Source organism: Gavia stellata, chromosome 1 (assembly GCF_030936135.1).
Source record: "Gavia stellata isolate bGavSte3 chromosome 1, bGavSte3.hap2, whole genome shotgun sequence".
Taxonomy (NCBI): Eukaryota; Metazoa; Chordata; class Aves; order Gaviiformes; family Gaviidae; genus Gavia; species Gavia stellata.
Genome location: NC_082594.1, coordinates 79,533,928 through 79,552,967, shown reverse-complemented (window position 1 = coordinate 79,552,967; position 19,040 = coordinate 79,533,928). Strand labels below are relative to the sequence as shown.

Genomic DNA, 19,040 nt, shown 5'->3' with positions numbered 1-19,040 from the left:
ACTAACTTCACTTTTTTAAGCCACGAGCTGCGTATGACTATGAAATTCTTGGCAGCATTTGTATGCAACACCACCATTCTGAGAAGGACTCTTCTCAAAGGATGGGCAGGAAAACATACTGACATTCCTAAAGCAACGTTGTCTGAGAACTCTGCTTTCTGGGTCTGTGGGTGTCTGTTGAATTAGGGTCTTTCCCACTCTCAAATTGTCGTGTTTTCTTGCCTGAGTAAATGAAATCTTGTCTCACCCCTGCAGGTTTGCTCACTACCAAGTTGAGACCAGGACAGCTGCATGTCTATTGCACACTTTCTGTTCTACAGCCTGTTGATGGGGAAAAGGGTGTCTTCAGTAATGTGTCTACAGTACTCTTGCATTCCCACATCTGCTGGTTTCAGGGGGATATATGAGACATATTCATATATATATATGAGATATATATTCATATATGTATGTTATATATTCATATATATAAAAGATATATTCTTTCTGATGGCTTGTTTTTCTTCTTTAACTAGGAGCACCTCCTCCTTTCTTTTTTAACCTGCTCCCTTCCAGTGACTGAATCCTAACTATAGTAATTTCTCTTATTTCTTAAGAAGAATTCAGTGGACTGATAGGAATTCAGCTGCTGGATCAAAAATGCTTCAAGCTAGTCCATAGCATCCCACTCTGACCTACCATGAAGCAGTAATTATGGCATCTAGTCTACACAGAAGAATCAGAGTGGGGCAACTTGCCAGTGGAAGTTATACAAGTATATTGGGATTTCTATCAAAGACATAAAAATAAAACATCAGTGCTCAGTCTTCATTCAAGCAATATGAAAACAAGGGGCATAATATCTGCCCATACTAAGAACAATCTGAACTGCTTAGGTTCGACAGAGTTACTGCTTGTAGGGGATCTCTCAGGACTAGTCTGACTAATTTTTCATGTCTTACACATGTCCTGCCCTGCCATTTCCTTCAAGCACTCAATGAATCATCATTAGCATAGTGTCTCTGCTCACTAATGTTTTCCCCACGTGGGTTCTGGATGCTTTGTGCTCAAAAGCTGTTTGTGTATGGTGGATGTGTTCAAAGTATATGCATATCAGCAGGTTTCTCCACTTATTGGACTTGGATGGCAACAGAGTTTAGGTGGAGGCACCTTGCTGCTGAGATTGGGTATCTCCTGAACAAGACTAAGCACAGGGATGTAGGACTGTCAATAAAGAATCTTATGATTTTAGAAGTCCAGTGGTTTTCTTATCAGGCTGCAAAACTCTGTAAGGGATTATTTTCACTAACTTGGTAGAGTACAAAAAATCCTGTGAGAAAAACCTAGCTGGCATTTTGAAGTGTTTTGTTATACTAAGTAGGCCAAGGCTGAGCTCATAAAGTTTAAAATAATTTACACTTGCAGTTCCTTTTTCTACCACATTCACTCATGCAGAACAGAGCGTTTTCTGATAGATTCATTTTTGCTTTTAGTAAAAAATTCTAGGCCATGATTTCATAGTATGTTGCTCTTGGTGGTATTCTCTTACCTTCTTGTTGCTTGGTGCTTGTACTGGAAGTTAAGCTGTATTTACATACAATGTTTCTGCAAAATGTAGCATTATGTCAGTATGAAAAGAGACAACATACTACTGTAAGTAATGACAAAAAAGTGCTTTTATAATGTAGTTTTTTCTTTTCATTCTCATCTCTATCTTAATAGACATCACCAGAATGTATAGAACATTCATGAGATATTCTCTAAAATAGAGATAACTACAAAGCACACCTTTCAGAGGGTAACTGTGCTTCAGCAAGTTTTACTATGGTAGGAAATATATCCATGTTACTTGTTGGCTCATCAACATAGGCACCAGCCTGTACCACTCCAGGCCAGCGGAGAAGCCCCGGCACACGAATACCTCCTTCCCAGTTCATTGATTTTCCACCTGAAAAATGAAAGTTTTGTTTGATAAGAAAACAATTTCTTCTTAGAAAAATCCCCCCCCCCGCAAGATTCAATTTCCAAGTATTAAACATGCTGTCCAGCTAGAAACTTTTCATTAAATGTATTTATCTTATTTTTAATTTGCTAGTTTTAGTTTTTCCACCTACAATCAGTACCTTTCTCATAGTAAATCTACTAATATGTATTAGAAAGAGCTTATAAAATGTATTTAGTTTACAAACGAAATTAAATAACAGCTGTAGAAGATAAAATGGCACCTTGCAGGAATCTTCATATAGAATTTGGTCTAGATAGTGTGCCACATATATATGTGAAGATACAACCAAAAAAACAGGAATCAAAAATAAATTGAAGCATGCCTAGATGTCTAAGGTATGAACCGAGAGAAGACATGATATTTTATTAAAAATGGTGCTTAATGACTTTAGATAGAAGAAAGTACTAATTTACCTATGTTGCTGAATTCTCCAATTCAATCCATAAGGAATAAATTTGCTACAGTGATTGTAGATCTCAGGATGCTGTGAAAACCTTTTCAACTTCTAAACCAACAGAGTTGCATCAAATGCATTATCAACTGATTGCATTCAACATCACATTGCAGCCATTTCTTTTGTTTCTACAATATCGATCACTGCCAGTCCTCCTGACATCTTTGCAGAAGGAAGATGTGTTTATTCTATGACAACTTTTCTACCATTATTTAATACATGTTTGGCACAACTCTGTATGAAAAGCTATCACAAGTACTATTATTAATGTCTTACACAGTCATGTAACTATGTACAGCACTTCAGGTTAATCTTTAAAATTAATATATGACTTGGAAAAACTATTTCTGGTGAACAGATAAGTTTTGGATGTGGTTAAACATGGTCTGGTCCAGGCACTTAGAACTAAATTAAGACTGTTTTATATAATAGAAATGTCTGAAAGGTGAGGAACGTGTGTGTTGAACCCCTGCCACTAACTGAATCCAACAGCAATTCATGGTTCAAACAAAAATACTATGAGCCTATTTTTCCTGTATCTCCCGTTTTCAAATTAAAAAACCCACAGAAGAACAAAATATTACAACAATGTACTTCAATAGTTCTGTCCCCTCAGCCTCTTAGACCTTCAAAACACCACATAGATGTTAGTATCTTCGGTGACAAGCCTTGCCATACATGCTGTCTGTCTTACTGACTCGTCAATGATCTTTTCTGTTTCAGCATTGGGGGATTCAGAATCTACCTCTTTTTCTACAAGTTTTTCACTGCTCAATAAGGTTTTCTATAGGTTTTTCACTGTTCATAAAGGTATGTGGCAACTTCAAGAGAGAAAACTCTCTTTTGCATAGATCTTTATCCATTATATATACATACAGTCTTGTGGCTGAAAAAACTTTAGCTTATGATTCTTTGTTATACCATATTTTTGCTTACTTTTTTCATGGGCTTTATCAGAATTCATAATATTGAGTAGTCAGGGACACATAATTATCTAGTCTGACATCAGAAAACTTAGACTCTCTAATATCCGACATTACATCAAGCAACAATCTTTGCTTAAGTTGTTTTTGGAAAGCAGTGCCAAGTTCAGATCTCAATAAGACTACCTATCTTTTAGAGCAGTCTTAAAAATGTACTCATCTCTGCGTCAAATGCAATTCCATTCTCACCATAAAGCATGTGGCTACCTATTCTAAAATTCAGGAATGAGATGCGTGGATTGTTTTTGTTTACATACTTGTAAAAAATACTATTCTCAAAACAAAAATCTAAAGAAAATGTAGATTTAAGTTTATAAAGGTGTTATTTGGTGAGGTTTAAAACACCTGTCACCTAACCAGAAGGAAGTGTTCACCCAACAGTATGCTGATGGGTTGTTAATACAGTTGGGTAAAGACCAGTGTAGATTTCAATAGGCTGTGTGCATCTTCTGTAGAAAAGATGACTCTATCCATCTACAACAGTCATTAGGATTTTAAAAGTTTGGTGGGGATTATGTGTTACCTAGCAGGAAAGTGTCAAGATTAAGATCCTGACTGAGTTATGGTTCACAGAAAATCCTGCTGAGTGGGAGGAGTTAAATCTGAATAAAAATCCAGGACATAAAATTACAGATATCCTCAAATCAAGATCTTTTTCAGTGAACAGTTATGCCAGGGAGATGATTTATTTCATGAGCCAGATCCTAGTTCTGTGTACACATCACAGCAGCTTGTTGGCTGGACAGTATGGACAGACAGAAAACTAAAAACTGATCTATACCATAGGCAGCTTTAAGCATAAGGTTCCTTTTATTTCTGTATACCTGTCTGAACCTAGTAACAGTACTAGCTAGATTGGATTGTTTAAATAAATTCATGTTTTACTGTTGCCTCCTGTGTAATATGAAGACAGAACAATTTCAAGGTAAGTGGTGAATCCCATTCTCACACACTGCAATTCTCGAAATCTAGATATTGGATCACTTTCAGAGCTCCTAGGTTCACAGTACAATTTTCCTGAATCACTACAGAACAGGACAGAAAACTTGCACATTACCCAAGCACAAAGGGAGCACTCAGCAAACTCTGCCTCCCTGCTGTGAGGTATAAAAAGCAAAATGGATTCCACAGCAGGGCTATCTCCTCGCTTACATCTATGAAGAAGTGACTACTGTTTTCCTTTCAAAAGACTAATTGGAGCATAAGTTTTTGATATCTCTGGAGGTTAGGAATAGCAGGGAACCAGGGCAGGAATTACAGGTCATTGTGGAAGACTGTCTTCTATTATCTATGCCTACATGGTGTTCATCTTTATTAGAACTGTGTTTAGTGACATCACTAGAGTTGCTTAATGCCTTGATATGCATTGTCTTTAAAACTTCAGCTGTTAAACATTATTCAAGCTATCTGCATTCTTTTTTCCTTAAAAAATAAATCAAGGTTTCACTACTAATGCCTGAAACATGAAGCACATATCCAAATGGCTAAAATATTAGAAGGAAAATAAAAAATCCACAAAAGGTCATTATTTAAAAATAAAATCTCTAGATATTTCAGGATCCGACTCATTAGTTTTGTATTTCGCTTGGACTTGACAACACTGAAACAGAGAAAAGGCAGCAACCTGGTAGTCTATATGCCTGGCAAACTCCAGGCAGCCTAGCTATATATTATTTTTGTTCTCTTAAATTCTTCTAAAAATGTTTTTAAAACAGCATAAAACACCCCAGGCTGTATTTTCATGCTCAGCTATCTATGCTTTCTGAGTAGTTGCACCCTTCAGTGTTATATTGAACAATAGCCTACATTCACCTTTCCTGAAAAATCTGCAGGAGCAGGAAAAGTACAGACATAACTCTCTGCAGTCATCCACAACATGATGTCAAATTTCCATTTTAACATCATTTCAAATCTTAGCTAAAAGAATATCTCTTTTTTTTCTCCCTCTGGTTGAAATTGACTGCTATTACCTAACTCTGGGAATAGACCTTTTAGAAAACTTGATATATAAAGGAGAACTCTGTGGTATATCACTATTAATATTTTGAATTATGAAAACTATTTGAAATAACATTCTTAGATCACTTGGATTATAACCATACTACCTTTCTTTCCTTCTTAAATTCTTCTAAAAGCAAAGCTTCCAAACCCAGTTTATTCTCTTGAATGATAGAAAAATACAAGGAGATTAATTATTCAACCCATCTGTACTGGACTTTATGCTACAAATATAGATAATCAAAACTGGTTACTATTGCTTACCTTATAAAATGATCAAAACCAATTTATTTTCATGGCAAGCTCACTCTATTTTACTGATTTTTAATCTATTTCATGTACTGCTTTTGTTAATTTTCAACCTGAGCTGTTCTTGTACAGGTGAATGTAATAGACATAGCTCATTTGGACATCTTCTCAACTGATCTTTCTTCCAATCAAATGAAATGATCTCTCAGGATATTTTCTGTTTCAGTCAAAACTACAAGATGGGTTGATGATTTAAAAATTTGAGAATATAAAAATATAGTACATTTGAAAAAAAGGTCAATTCCTTCTGTCTTTAAAGCCAAAAGTGGAACTCCAACTAATATCACTAAATATGCAATAGCATGGTTCCTGAGGCCAAAGTAATGGTCAGCTTGATTTCTCTGTGGCTTACAGATAGGAAAAGGTTTGCTAATAGCTTCAAGAAACACTGCTGAATGAACTTATCACTGTAGTATATGAAATAGTGTAAAAATAATGTATTTCAATAAAATATTGGATAATTGATTCCTCCAGTCCTTGTTTAGTTGTCACAAATCTGTAGTAGATTTAAAAAATCAGGGTCTAAGTCCTTAAGAAACATTAATTATTCATGGATATTAACATAGATATTTTTCATGGGTATTAACGAAGTAACTATGAATACACCTATTTGTAAGGCACAAAGTACTTAAAATGAATGTTGTTTAAATGGTTTGCCATTATCAGCGTTTGACTCCATTTCCATTAGCACTAGAACTCATGACCCACTCTAGCAGCATGACAGAAGCCAAGTGCGTGTACGCATTGTGCTAAATGCTTCATAAATACAAAGAAAGCCAATGTTCCTAATGTGCAGGTGCAAGGTACAGGCAAAATATATTTAGCTATGTATCCAAAAGAAGCTGACAGTAAGAGTATTAAGAGATGCAAGGAGACTCCATAGAAAATCCCCTATGTAACAGAGTAGGATAGATATCAACAAGTGATAATGAGGGAGGACTTCCACTGTCTGCATATGTACCAGTGAAATACTATAATGAGAAAAAGTGTGGAGAAAAGTTTTTAATGCATTCACTATTTACTGCTATAAAGTATGTAACAGGAGAGACATTTTATAACACACTGAAGTTAATTAAAAAATGAGTCACTAAGCGACTAAATAAAAGTTACCACAAAATTACTAGATTCAATATCTCAGGGTACTAAAGAAGACTATCATGGCATCCTTTAGACCAGTCATCTTAAGCTGCCTGTTTACTCAATGGACAGAATTAATCTATTTATCCTACTCATCTTATTCTAAAGTAGAGATCTAAAGTATTTTGAAAAACTAACCTTATTTCTGTTCCTAAGGGAAAGCTAAGGTGACTGGCTCAAATGGACACACTTAAATTGCAGATGTCATACTAATGAGAAAGCTAGTGACAAACACCTAAAAAGAAGTCAGTGCAGGTATCCTAAAATATCGCATACAAAAACAAAACCTCAAAGTTCTATACCTTTTAACAGAGAAATGTCACAGAACTGAAAAAAAAAAATTGTTGGAAAAATTACATGGAAAGTTTTAAGAAGATACTTCATTTAAACACAATAGTTTCCATATTTCAATCTGAAAATGTTAAAATTAATAAGACAAAGCAGACCATAATTTGTATGTTGTAAGTCATAATAACTTACCTGTTATAAATAAATTAGAGGTTATAAAATATGTATCAGATATGACTTATATGCCAATATATGCAAAAGTATTCAGTGATCTGATATGAACGATAAAGAGCTAAATAGGAAAATACATGGAAACAAAGATTTTTCAAAAAAATAGATCATGAACTGGAAGTTTCCAAAGGCCCAAATGACTCAAAGGACTGATTGGCCCAGTAGGTCCACAGGAACTACTAGGTTTCTGAGAGAAACTGACAATTTCTCTGATTAGTTTCTGATCAAAACACTAAGTAGCCAGGAAAAATATATTATCATGTATCAGGAGTTGAGGTAAGAAGGTCTTGAGTTGTTGGGAAGAAATTCTTTCTAAAATAGCCACTGTTTTGTTTTAGAGGCTGTATCTAGATTTAAACCTTTGAAAGATCTTTGACAAGGACCTTCAGGAAAAGTTTCTGGACCATTAATCATGGGTTAGGAGACAAAAGGTCGTCATGAATCAACATCTGACTAACAGACAGGAAACGAAGCGATAAAACAAACAGCCTGTAACACTGCAAAAAGGTCAATAGTAAGGTACCTTGATGCTACTCTGTATTAAGTCCCTTTCTATTTTAATATATTTACTTCAGTTTTGGAAGGGAAGTGAGCTGTGGAATTGAAAAATCCAGGTATGATACAAAGTATCACAGGTTAATCAAATTCAGAAGAAAAGATAATGGACTTCATACCAAGCTGGATGAACAGGAAACAAGATGCAAGTTCAAATTCTGTAAAAATATTTGCAGTACAATGAACATCAGAGAAAAAATAACTGAACTAGGGTCTATGGTCTTAGTTTTTCATACCATAATCTTCACTGCATACTTAAGAAAAAGGACCTATGTGAAGACTAATGCTTAATGCACATCTGTAATCAGTAAGATACAAAGACAACAGGCAATCTATAGGATGAAATGGATAATATTAAAAAGTAAGTATATAAACATGTAGTGATACTGCATGGCAAAACCTGAAAGGCAATAACTGTAAAGTCATTTTAAAAGAATATATTGCACAATTAGAAATAGCTCACAGAAGATAACAAGAAATTGGGGACAAGGAAAAAGTTGTCACCTAAGACGGATGAGAGACTAATCAGACAATTCTTTTCTGAATGAGGTATTAAAGGGAAAGAGGCACAATAAAAGTATAGAAAACTTTCCCTCCTTTATCCTATATCAGTGAGTAAACACTATTAAACTTATAGATGTTCCATGAAATTTACATCTGCCCCATTTCAAAATAGTAAATGAAAGCACCATGTTTTCATTGCCAAAGGATTTAGGCTATGCTAAGAATTTAGAAAGATTTGAAGTGAAATTTCATCTTTAAGTGATAAAAAATTATATAACTAATGCTAAAACTCTTTGTAGAATCTAAATTTTCAGGATTCACAGCTTAAACCAAGGTCATACTATCTAGGATTAGGAGATCTTCTTAGGGACCTTCTTTATTCACTACGCAGCTCCTGCATCTTCCTCCAAGGCTTCCGATCCTGACAACTGTCAGAAAAAGGCCACTGGAAAGAGAAGCCATGATTTTGATCCATCACTTCTATATTACTATATAAAGTCTTCTAAAAAAGGGTACGGAAGAGATAAACTAGACTATGTATGACAGCAACTAGTTAAACACCACATTAGATCTGGTTTCTAATTTGAAGGGCTATCCAAATTTACGGTGACTGTTCCACAGTCAGAATCCGGAGTAATAAAAACTTCAGATAGCAATTTCCCCTTTTTGCATTCAGTCATGCAGCGCTAGCCTAAGTCTCCAAACTCCTCTTAAATTTTATTATTGGTGCTCATTTGGCTGGATATCAAGATAAATTAGAGAGTTCAAATTGTGGAGATCTGTTGAGAGCTTTTGATTTTAAGGCAGAACCAATTACCGCTGGGCGTACTGCTCCAGCTCTGACTAGAGGGTTAAGTGGCTTGATTCAGATTTGCATTCATACAGCGCTCATATCCAAAAAGGTAAGTAACAGAGATTATCTAGCAGAGACGGGGAGAAAGGACATGCATGTCTCCCAGTTTTGTAAACTGCTCATCAGATGAAGCAAATTCCTAGTGTGTGCACACATGAGCACAAGCAGCATGAAGGTCATCCTTTTGCTTTTTTAGGCACATTGCTATATCCGTGCCCAAGACTTAGGGCTTCACAGGGCTGGTTGTCATTAAATCTGCCAGAGATGTACAGACCTCTAACACATCTCATTGTACATGAGTGTTAATATGAATAAATTCTTATGTATGATAATTGCTAATTATGCAATTAATCGATCACTTCCACTTCTGCTCTTTTGAAAATAATGCATAAATACACCTGTTAAATTGAGGACTTGATATGGAGATGGGGAGAGTGGAAGATAAAACATATTTAATTGTATTTTAAAGTGGTAAAAGTATTTTCAACTGATTGCATGGGTCTTTTACTTTCTTTTTATTTTATTAAGAATGTCTCTCATACAAAAATTATTTTGTTTCTTCTATAGTGATTATTTTCTTTCCCATAGTATATTACAACATTTGCCAGAATAGCATAGGTGGTAACTGTAAATCCCCCAATTAATTTTAAAAATAAGAAGCCACATCAATCCCCAAGTAACCCTATCAGTCAGATTTTTTATTAATTCAGGTAAGATCTATTTAAAATTGTTCTCCATTCTGTAAGTATGAATACAAAATTTTGCAAGGCTTGATAAAAAAGACTCCATTCAATCAAAGTTCTCCAGGAAGGCATCTTCCCCAGTGTATTTGTCTTTTTTTTCCTCTTCGTCATTTATCCTATGTCTTATGTCTGGCATTCTAGAAGGCAAATATTTTTTAGAGCTTCTAAAACACCTCAGGCTGTGCCTACGGCTACAGATATGTAACCATACGGTTCCTTAATTACTTAAATAACTATGTAAGGCCTAAGTGCTAACATTCAAGATATATGTCACTCTGGTGTTAGCCCAAGGGGATCCATCTGATAGTTTGTAACCTCATGATGTTGGCATTGCTTGTTTTGCTTGTGCAGCAACTCCTTTGTAGCTCTCTTAAAATAAAAGCGTCATTTCTCAGATACCTACTGACTAAAAACTGCAGAATATTCTCACTTGAAAACCTCACTGTATAGTTACTGTTTACTGTATCTATCTATCTATCTATCTATCTATCTATCTTCCTTTTTGCAGTTTTGCAGATGATACAAAACTGGAAGGAGTGGCTAATCCACTGATGATTGTGCTACCATCCAGAGGGACCTCGACAGGCTGGAGAAATGGGCCAAAAGGAACCTCATAAAGTTCAGCAAAGGGAAATACCAAGTCCTGTACCTGCAGAGGAATAACCTCTAGCAGCAGCGCAGGCTAGGGGCTGGCTGGTAGAAAGCAGCTCTGCACAGAAGGACCTGGGGTCCTGGTGAACAGCTACCGGAACACGAGCCAACAATGTGTCCCTGTGGCGAGGAAGGCCGACAGCATCCTGAGCTGCATTAGGAAGAACGTTTCCAGCAAGTTGAGGGAGGTGATCCTTATCCTCTGCTCAGCACTGGTGCGACACACCTGGAGTGCTGGGTCGTGGTGCAGAGCTCCCCAGTACAAGAGAGACATGGACATACTGGAGTGAGTTCAAAGGAGCGCCATGAAAATGATTAAGTGGTTGGAGAATTTGACATATGAGGAGAGGCTTAAAGAGCTTGGACTGTTCAGCCTGGAGAAGAGACAGCTCAGTGGGATCTTATCCATCTGTATGGATACATGGATTTACCTGAATAAAGAGGATGGAACCAGGCTCTTTCAGTGGTGCCCAGGGACAGGACAAGAGGCAATGGGCACAAACTGAAACACAGGAAATCCCATTTAAACAAAAGAAAAAGCTTTTTTTTATGGTGAGGGTGATTAAACACTGGACCAAGTTGCCCAGAGAGGCTGTGGAGTCTCCATCACTGGAGATTTTCATAACTTGAATGGACACAGCCCTGAGCAACCTGCTCTAGCTGACCCTGCTCTGCAGGGGCTAGGACTACAGACATTGGTAAGTGCCTTCCACACTCAAATACTACGTGATTTTGTAATTCTGCAACACTACTTTTTTAAAAAAATCATACCTAAAGCCAATTTACTTCTTTCTCTCTACAGCTAAAAGTTTCAGGTTTAGTAAATGACTTTCCAAAAACTGCTGGATTTCTTTGATCTTGTCCCCTAAAATATGAGGGGAAAACAAATTAAACAGACACTTCCTAGTGAAAGAGTGAAAAGAACTTTATCTCTGGTAAAAGGACAAAAATATTCACTGCATTTCATGAAAAATAATAAAACCAAGCATTCTTACCCTATTTCAATAAGATTGAAGATTATTAAAAACATTTTGACATTCATTTTCCTGATGCTGTGTGTCCACCACTTGCACACTGTAAAACACTGTTTCCTGTACTTTCTCAGAGGGAATCCTTTATTTCATATTTGACAATGTTGTCTACTATCCAGTGGTGTATTACATTCCTGCTGACTGAAGGGATCACCATGTCAGGGATATGGGAATGGTGGAAGGCTGTTTGCTAAGCTGGAATTTTTCTTCCTACAAGATCACCATATTGCAACAAAAGCAGTATCTTTCAGTATTTTTGTGTGATACCACTGGGAGAAAGTGTATTACAATAAGATAGACTTTAAACATATTTTAAGCCTCCACAGAATAAACAGATTTTAGACCATTAATCTTCTCAAGACCTGCCCTAAAAGAATACAACTAAACTCTGTCCTTTTAACTAAAGTCTCTCCATTTCCAAATCAGTCTTCAATTCACTAAGTGTGTTATGCATTATTCTCAAAATTCTCTTCTTCAACTCAGACTTTTCTGCTTGAAATCTTGTCCTCTTCTGGCTGTTGTGGAACTTGCCCATCCCAAACTCAATCCAGCTCCTCATTTTTCTTTTTCAACCTAACTTCTCTTTCCTACTTTTTCTGTAATGAATACACTGGACTCTGCTGATGGTTCTCCCACCTTCTCTGTATCTTCTATTCATGTGAACCTCCTCACTCCATGGTATTTAGCTTTCATTCATGATTTCTGATGGCTCACAAACCACATTTTTTTTCCTTTCTATTCTGCTCTCCAGCCATGACAGTAAAGTACTGTGAACTGACACCCTTCCCAAAGCTGTATCTCTGGCCAGTTCAAGAGTATATTTGCTAGTCTTGAAAATCCACAGAGCTCTGGTTGAGCATGTACTCTGGTTGAGCTGCTGTATTTGATAAGTAAAGCCCTTATATTTACTGCCTATGTTTGAATTTAGAACGAAAGTCATGAAAAGCTTACTGTTAAGGAATCAAGTTTTGACCTTCTTGGCCATAGAGTATATTACAGTTTTGGAGCAAAACCAAGGAGATATTTTCTGACACAATTTTAAAATATCATCAGAGAATATTCACCTTTATATATGCCATTGTATCCTCCATGGACTTCTCCAGAACTGGAGATTTCTTCAACATGAGCCCCTTGGTCAGACGTAAAGTATACAAAAGTTTTATCACCTAGACTATATTTCTCCAGCACATCTAGAACCTGACCTAAAAAAAAAAAAAAAAATAAAAGAAAGAACAACTTTAATATCTTCAAGTGGCTGTGTCATTAGCCTTGGCACATACAAATATTTTTGTCCTTATGCCTTTTTAAGATTGCTTTCCGTATAAACATTATTATACATCGCAATTGGCACCATGCAGCATAGAGTAGGGGACAATTGTGCAAGGCTTGTTGCAATCAGGACCATGGTTTGATTGCTGCAGGGTTTCTTGAAGTATAAAATGAGATGATTTCTGCACATCAGAGAAAAGGGCTGATCCACAGAGAGCCAGCGACGTTTGGAAGCAGTTGCTCTCAATCAAGGAAACCCCTCAGCAAGAAGATTCAAACCGCTGAGGGTTTGTGAGAGTCTCAGCATGCAGAATACAGCTAACAGTTTTGGGGTAAAGCTTTGCTGCCTAGCAACCTACAGAGGCAGCATGGCAAAAATCTCAGTGTGAGTGTTAGAATAAGACATTCTAAGAAAAAAAAGAAAGTTAATATTTGGAGTGCCTCTGGAGGCCACATGGTTTCATTATCAAACCTACTAATTAGTCCCTAATTTGTTATCATATAAGACTAGACATCAACTAATCTCAAAATGTGCAATGTAATAAACACACACACGTGCACGTATTTAAAAGAGGAACGCACATGGATATGCTCTGAAACTCCAAGGCACTGTGGGCTCACTTTCCATTTTCGCAGAGGGCTCCTCACACTACTTTGGCACTGTGGAGAGCCTTGCAGTGCACAAAAATTACATTCAAACCTATTTAGACTGAGTTGTTTAAAGAGGGTTTCTATATGAATGAGAGTGAAGCTGCTCTTTGAAACTTGCTTCAGTGAATTTTATACTGATTAGGAACCTAAAATTATTGGTCCTGGAAACCGACCAAAGTGTAAGAATATACTTCTTCACATCAGCCTGCAAATGAGCTTTAACCTTGTCCTTTAGGGATCTCAGAGCATATAAAGATAATTCTGTCTTGACAACCATTTTATCTTTATTCTTTTTACTTAAACATGCAAGAATGGTCCAATTTGAATGTTAATTTTGATTTGTTCACCTGCCCAATAAGAATTAATTCATCAGCTAATGCCCAATTATTGTGTCAAAGAGGATGAGATAAGAACTTTGAAATACATAGCCTTCTTTAACGATTTTCAGATCATCATTTCTGTTGCCATGCTCTTTTTCTGGATAAGGAGTAGTTACCTTACCTTATTGCTACCATTTCTACTTGTCTTTTTATGTTATAGCATTCTAAAACTGCCTTGTTAAAAATGTTGACTGTCTTAATTTCCTATCAGCTCAAACGACCGGGTCATGAATAAAGGAACATCAGCAGATGAACAAGTGATACCTGTTGGTCTTGTTTGTAAACTAGGACCAAAGAAGAAATGTAAGAGTACATTTGTTTATGTAAATTTTGAAACCTTGTGGGAGTTAAAATTTCCCAACAGAACTGAGGAAAATCTGTTACAAAGGCTGACATTTTAAAGTTGGTGGGTTGAGGGAAAATCATGCAGATCCACCTGACAAGCCATTCGCTTGCTGCAGCAGGTGTACTTAGTGCCAGAAAAGAAAGAGGCAATTTCCCATTGGCTTCTGAGATTGTTTGGAGAATGTATTTTCTAAGTAATTATAATATCCTTTGCAAAGGTAGCAATAATGTTAAAGAAGTGGAGTATATAAATAAATTAGGACATTATGTGTGGGTATTCAGCCACATGACCTCCAGAGTTCCCTTCCAACCTCTATCAATCTATGATTTTATGACTCTATGATAATAATAATAAATGGGATTGCACAAAGAAATATATGTGCAATGACAGGCACAAATGCATTTTTTTTACGTACACAGTTTTCCTTGATGAAATTGGATTTTCAAATTCATCCTACATATAAAACAAAATGAAAATAAAACAAGAATTCCACTACATCACAGTAAATGATCTCCGGTGATCAGAGACATCTGCTGTCATTCAATAATGACCATTTTGATTTTCTAATTAATTTGGAAAAAAATGAGAAGCAATGAAAAACATCTTGCTATCACAAATAATTAAAGCACTCATCATTATAATGACTTTTTTTTTTTTGAAACAAGGTTGAGTAGCTTGACTTGGCCTGAAAAAAAAATAAATTCTGACACTTAAATGTTACCCATTTCAGAAAAAACACTCCAATAAAATGCATAGAAAGTCTCATCCAAAGCTTGGTGAACTCAATGGTAAAACTTCCACTTCCTTCATTTGGATTTTTAAACTTTAAAAGGATTGGCTACATTAGGGTTAATTAACAAATCCTAAAATGACAATTTATTTTAGCAACAACATTTTTCAGTACAGATGGACTAATAGTGGTAATTCAAATAACACTATTGTCAGAAAATGGCAATCATAATGCATTCGCAGAAATGAAGAAAAACTTTCATTTCTACTTTCATCTTGAACACTGACACCTGCTAGAATGAAAACTATAAATAAGCAATAAAGTGTGTGCTACCAGGAGATAAGCCTCATTAAAGTGTATTTGAATGATGTGGCTACTGTTAACACAAGCAACGCATTCACTTATTAGCATTTCTAAATGGTAACCAATACAGAAGAAAAATGCAAAGAATGTATTGTGGATCTCTATGAACATATACCTTTCACATGCAGTGTTATATTAATTTTGGAAGTAAATACTACAAAGTAGGCAAAATACATCCTTTTCTGTTTTCTTATAACAATTTAATTTCTTTTTTACTTTAGCTCCTCCACTCTTATTATTTCTGTAGATTTCACAGAGACTTTAGAATTAAGTTAAAATTGAGGTATAAACATTCCCAGGCAATGCCAGTTAATGAACAAGGAGGAGTTTCATCTAACCTATTATAGCTGCCTAATTTTGGAAGAGGTGAATCACAACTGTAAAAAGGCCTTTTTTACCTCTTGGCTAAAAAAGAGAAGACAGGCAACTAGTTCAAAACAAAATGCATTCATATTAGACATCAAGGATAGTAAGATGAATCCTACCCAAAGTGCTAGACATGCAATTACATGAGCAACACACTTTAATGAGTGTGGTGAACAGATAAATGACATCTGAGTAAGAGAAGATGGTAAAACTGGATTGTTTCACCTATAAAATATGATTGGAAGGTATCGTATGTCATGTGCTCTTTAATTACAAAAATGGGGCTTCAGCTGGCTTAGTATCCCCTTTGAGTCCCATTGCTGTTTGCAGAAATCAATGCAAATTTTAAAATATTTTTTCAATGTAAAGCATTTACCCAGAATATGAAACTGTAGGATAAATAAGCCAAAACACTGGGAAAACTATAGCTCTGTTCAAGCAACAGTACATTGCTATCCCCAATGCAGGAAATCATCAATAAACATGGAAGGATTCTTGACTGAAAAGACTTACTTGAAAGCCATGTTCTAAAAAATTAACAGCTGCAATGATCTCTGTGGATGCTACCATTTACACTTTTTCTGATTTCAACAGAACAGATTTGGAAAGACAACATTTCTGAACAATAAAATCAATCTAACACTGAAGGAGCTGCATAATTTCAGAAGCTATTTAGCAACTAGAATTTCAGACCAAGTTTCTCCTACTATTGCCATTCTAGCAATGTATACCCTAATGTAGGTGTCTAACATTGTAGCGGACAAAGGCATTAGATCACTGGACACTTTTCTTTCATTTGTATTTTTTAAGATATAAAACAGATTAAGGACAGCATTAAGATGTTACTTGTTTTAATTAGTATGTCAGTGTTCCAAAATGTAAGTAAAGCTTCCTCCAAAATATACTGAGGACTGCTGTCGACATTCTGCTATCCACTCTCGCTTCAAGCTATGTTAAATTATAAAGAGTTGCTTCATTCTTGAAGTGAAAATGCCATTTTCAATGGAGTGATAGCTAGGTGAAAGTGATAACTGCAATTGACTCTGTTCTTTAGAAGGAAACTGAGAGTGCCATTATTCAGCTTCTCTAACACAGCATGAATGGGAGCTGAACCAGCTTCTCCAATGCTGAATGTAATTTCTGGAGTTTTGAACCATATAAAACTCCTACTGTACTCATTTACATTAAGATACAGGGGTTATAAAAACTATTCATTTGAAAACAAGGTACAAACATTGAGAAACAAGAATGTGTTTACAAATGTGTTAGTGATTTCGAAAATTGTTCAAAGGTTTAGTCAAGCAAGCATATGAACAAATGCATTTGATTCATAAATTAGCTTACTGTCATTTGAAGTCAATAGGACAGAAATGTTGTTTGTATTAATTTGAAATAATTCAGAGTCTTGCTGAAATTATGAATAAAAAGCTCTAGAATACAGAATACCTCTGTGTAATCTAGGCATTAGGACAAAATAATCTCTCTATTTGTGAAGAAAGCTTTAAAGCAGTTTGCCAGATTCAAACAACAGGATTCAGAAGGAGGGTTAAGGATCTGTCTCAGGACAAGGCAGCTGATGATAAAGGAAATTCCTGTAAATATAACATTCTTTTCCCATTCCAGCAGACTTTCACATGCTTCTGTTGTATCTAGAAGGTTACAATAAGCTTGAGACAATTATTGGACAAAATTATCTGGGAAGATCAGCCATCACATTTCTGCCTAGAAGAGGCAGTTTGGGGTTTTTTTTGTTTTCTTTTTTTAATTTGCTGTTTTAGAATTCCCTACTGATACAAATAGAATAGAATAGAATAGAATAGAATAGAATAGAATAGAATAGAATAGAACAGAATATTCCAGTTGGAAGGGACCTACAACAATCATCAAGTCCAACTGCCTGACCAATTCAGGGCTGACCAAAAGTTAAAGCATGTTGTTAAGGGCATTGTCCAAATGCCTCTTAAACACTGACAGGCTTGGGGCATGGACCACCTCTCCAGGAAGCCTGTTCCAGTGTTTAACCACCCTCTCGTTAAAGAAATGCTTCCTAAAGCATATTCAGAATAGCATCATTAACCAGAATCACAACTAACTTGTCAGCTGAAGGGGTTCACTTCTGTGAGTGGCAAGCCAGGAGTGCTTTGAAGACATGCATAAACTTCTACAAATTAACCCTACGTGCATAAGTACCTGGAAGCCCATATTTCTCCCAGAAAAGATACTGATTCCATTCAACATGTAGCCACTACATAGCAAACCTCTTGGGACCCTCTTCCTGCTACAGGAACTGTGTATTTCCACAGTTCATCAGCTCTTCAGGGCTCAAACACTAAGATTTTCACCTTATGAAAGCTTAATGTTGCAACTTCTGCACACCATCATTCACAAGCTAACAATCACTTTAATCTCTATGTTGATTTTGTGTGATGAAAAAAGATACTTCACTCTTTAATGCACTGATCTGATTACAAAATCCACTGACTAAAACCTTTGTATAAAAACAAGCTTAGTAACTAAGAGCAAGACATCCCTATCTTAATTTTAGCTTTTGTACATTTCTGGTTATAAATATGCAAATTTTTCTGTGGTATGCTCAGAGCCATCCAGTCTCCCCTTGATAAATATGTAAATCAGTTTTTCTCTGCAGTGGGGAAGTAATTATCATTTTCAGACCTAGTCATTGAGCACAACACTTGAGGTAGAGATGAAAAATAATAAAATCATTGACAGCAACACAAGAAGTGGCTGCACATATGGTGAACAGTACATAAACTCTGCATGCAACTTGTTTAACATTCAGAGCTAGAACACAACCACTGGAGAGTGGAAATTCTGGGACGAAGCAATAGGTTGATGTTACGGCACATTATCTAGCCAGTCAACAGAACACATCCACCTAAGAAGACGAGTGATTTTGCATAGGGGGAACATTAGCATATGAACCTTAAAGGTGAGAGTGAATAGTAGTTAGTATAACTGACTAGAACAGAAAACAAATGCATAACTCATTACAAAATGTACAATAATTCCTGCAGGAAGAAAGTGTAGTGTAGATTCAGTGGAAACTTTTGAATCAGTTCTACTGCGCTACTATTATTTTTAAAGTTACGCTATGGAAACAGTGCATAGAATGAAGTCTTCTCCAAAGTACAAAGCTGGAGCCTCAAACGTGCTAAGTTCCTACTACATTAGGTTAGTGGGATCTTCAATATCA

General features: G+C 36.0%; 1 protein-coding gene across 1 annotated transcript in view; it reads right to left on the bottom strand.

Moving 5' to 3' along the window:
• The window catches only part of STS (steroid sulfatase), a 115,142-nt gene that overhangs the window by 32,036 nt on the left and 64,066 nt on the right, over positions 1–19,040 (bottom strand). Inside the window, exons 8-10 of the mRNA XM_059816268.1 lie at positions 13,788–13,802; positions 12,786–12,923; positions 1,768–1,927 (exon numbers count right to left, since the gene is read on the bottom strand). Coding sequence (XP_059672251.1) covers positions 1,768–1,927; positions 12,786–12,923; positions 13,788–13,802 — 313 coding nt within the window. The remainder of the gene's footprint in view (positions 1–1,767; positions 1,928–12,785; positions 12,924–13,787; positions 13,803–19,040) is intronic.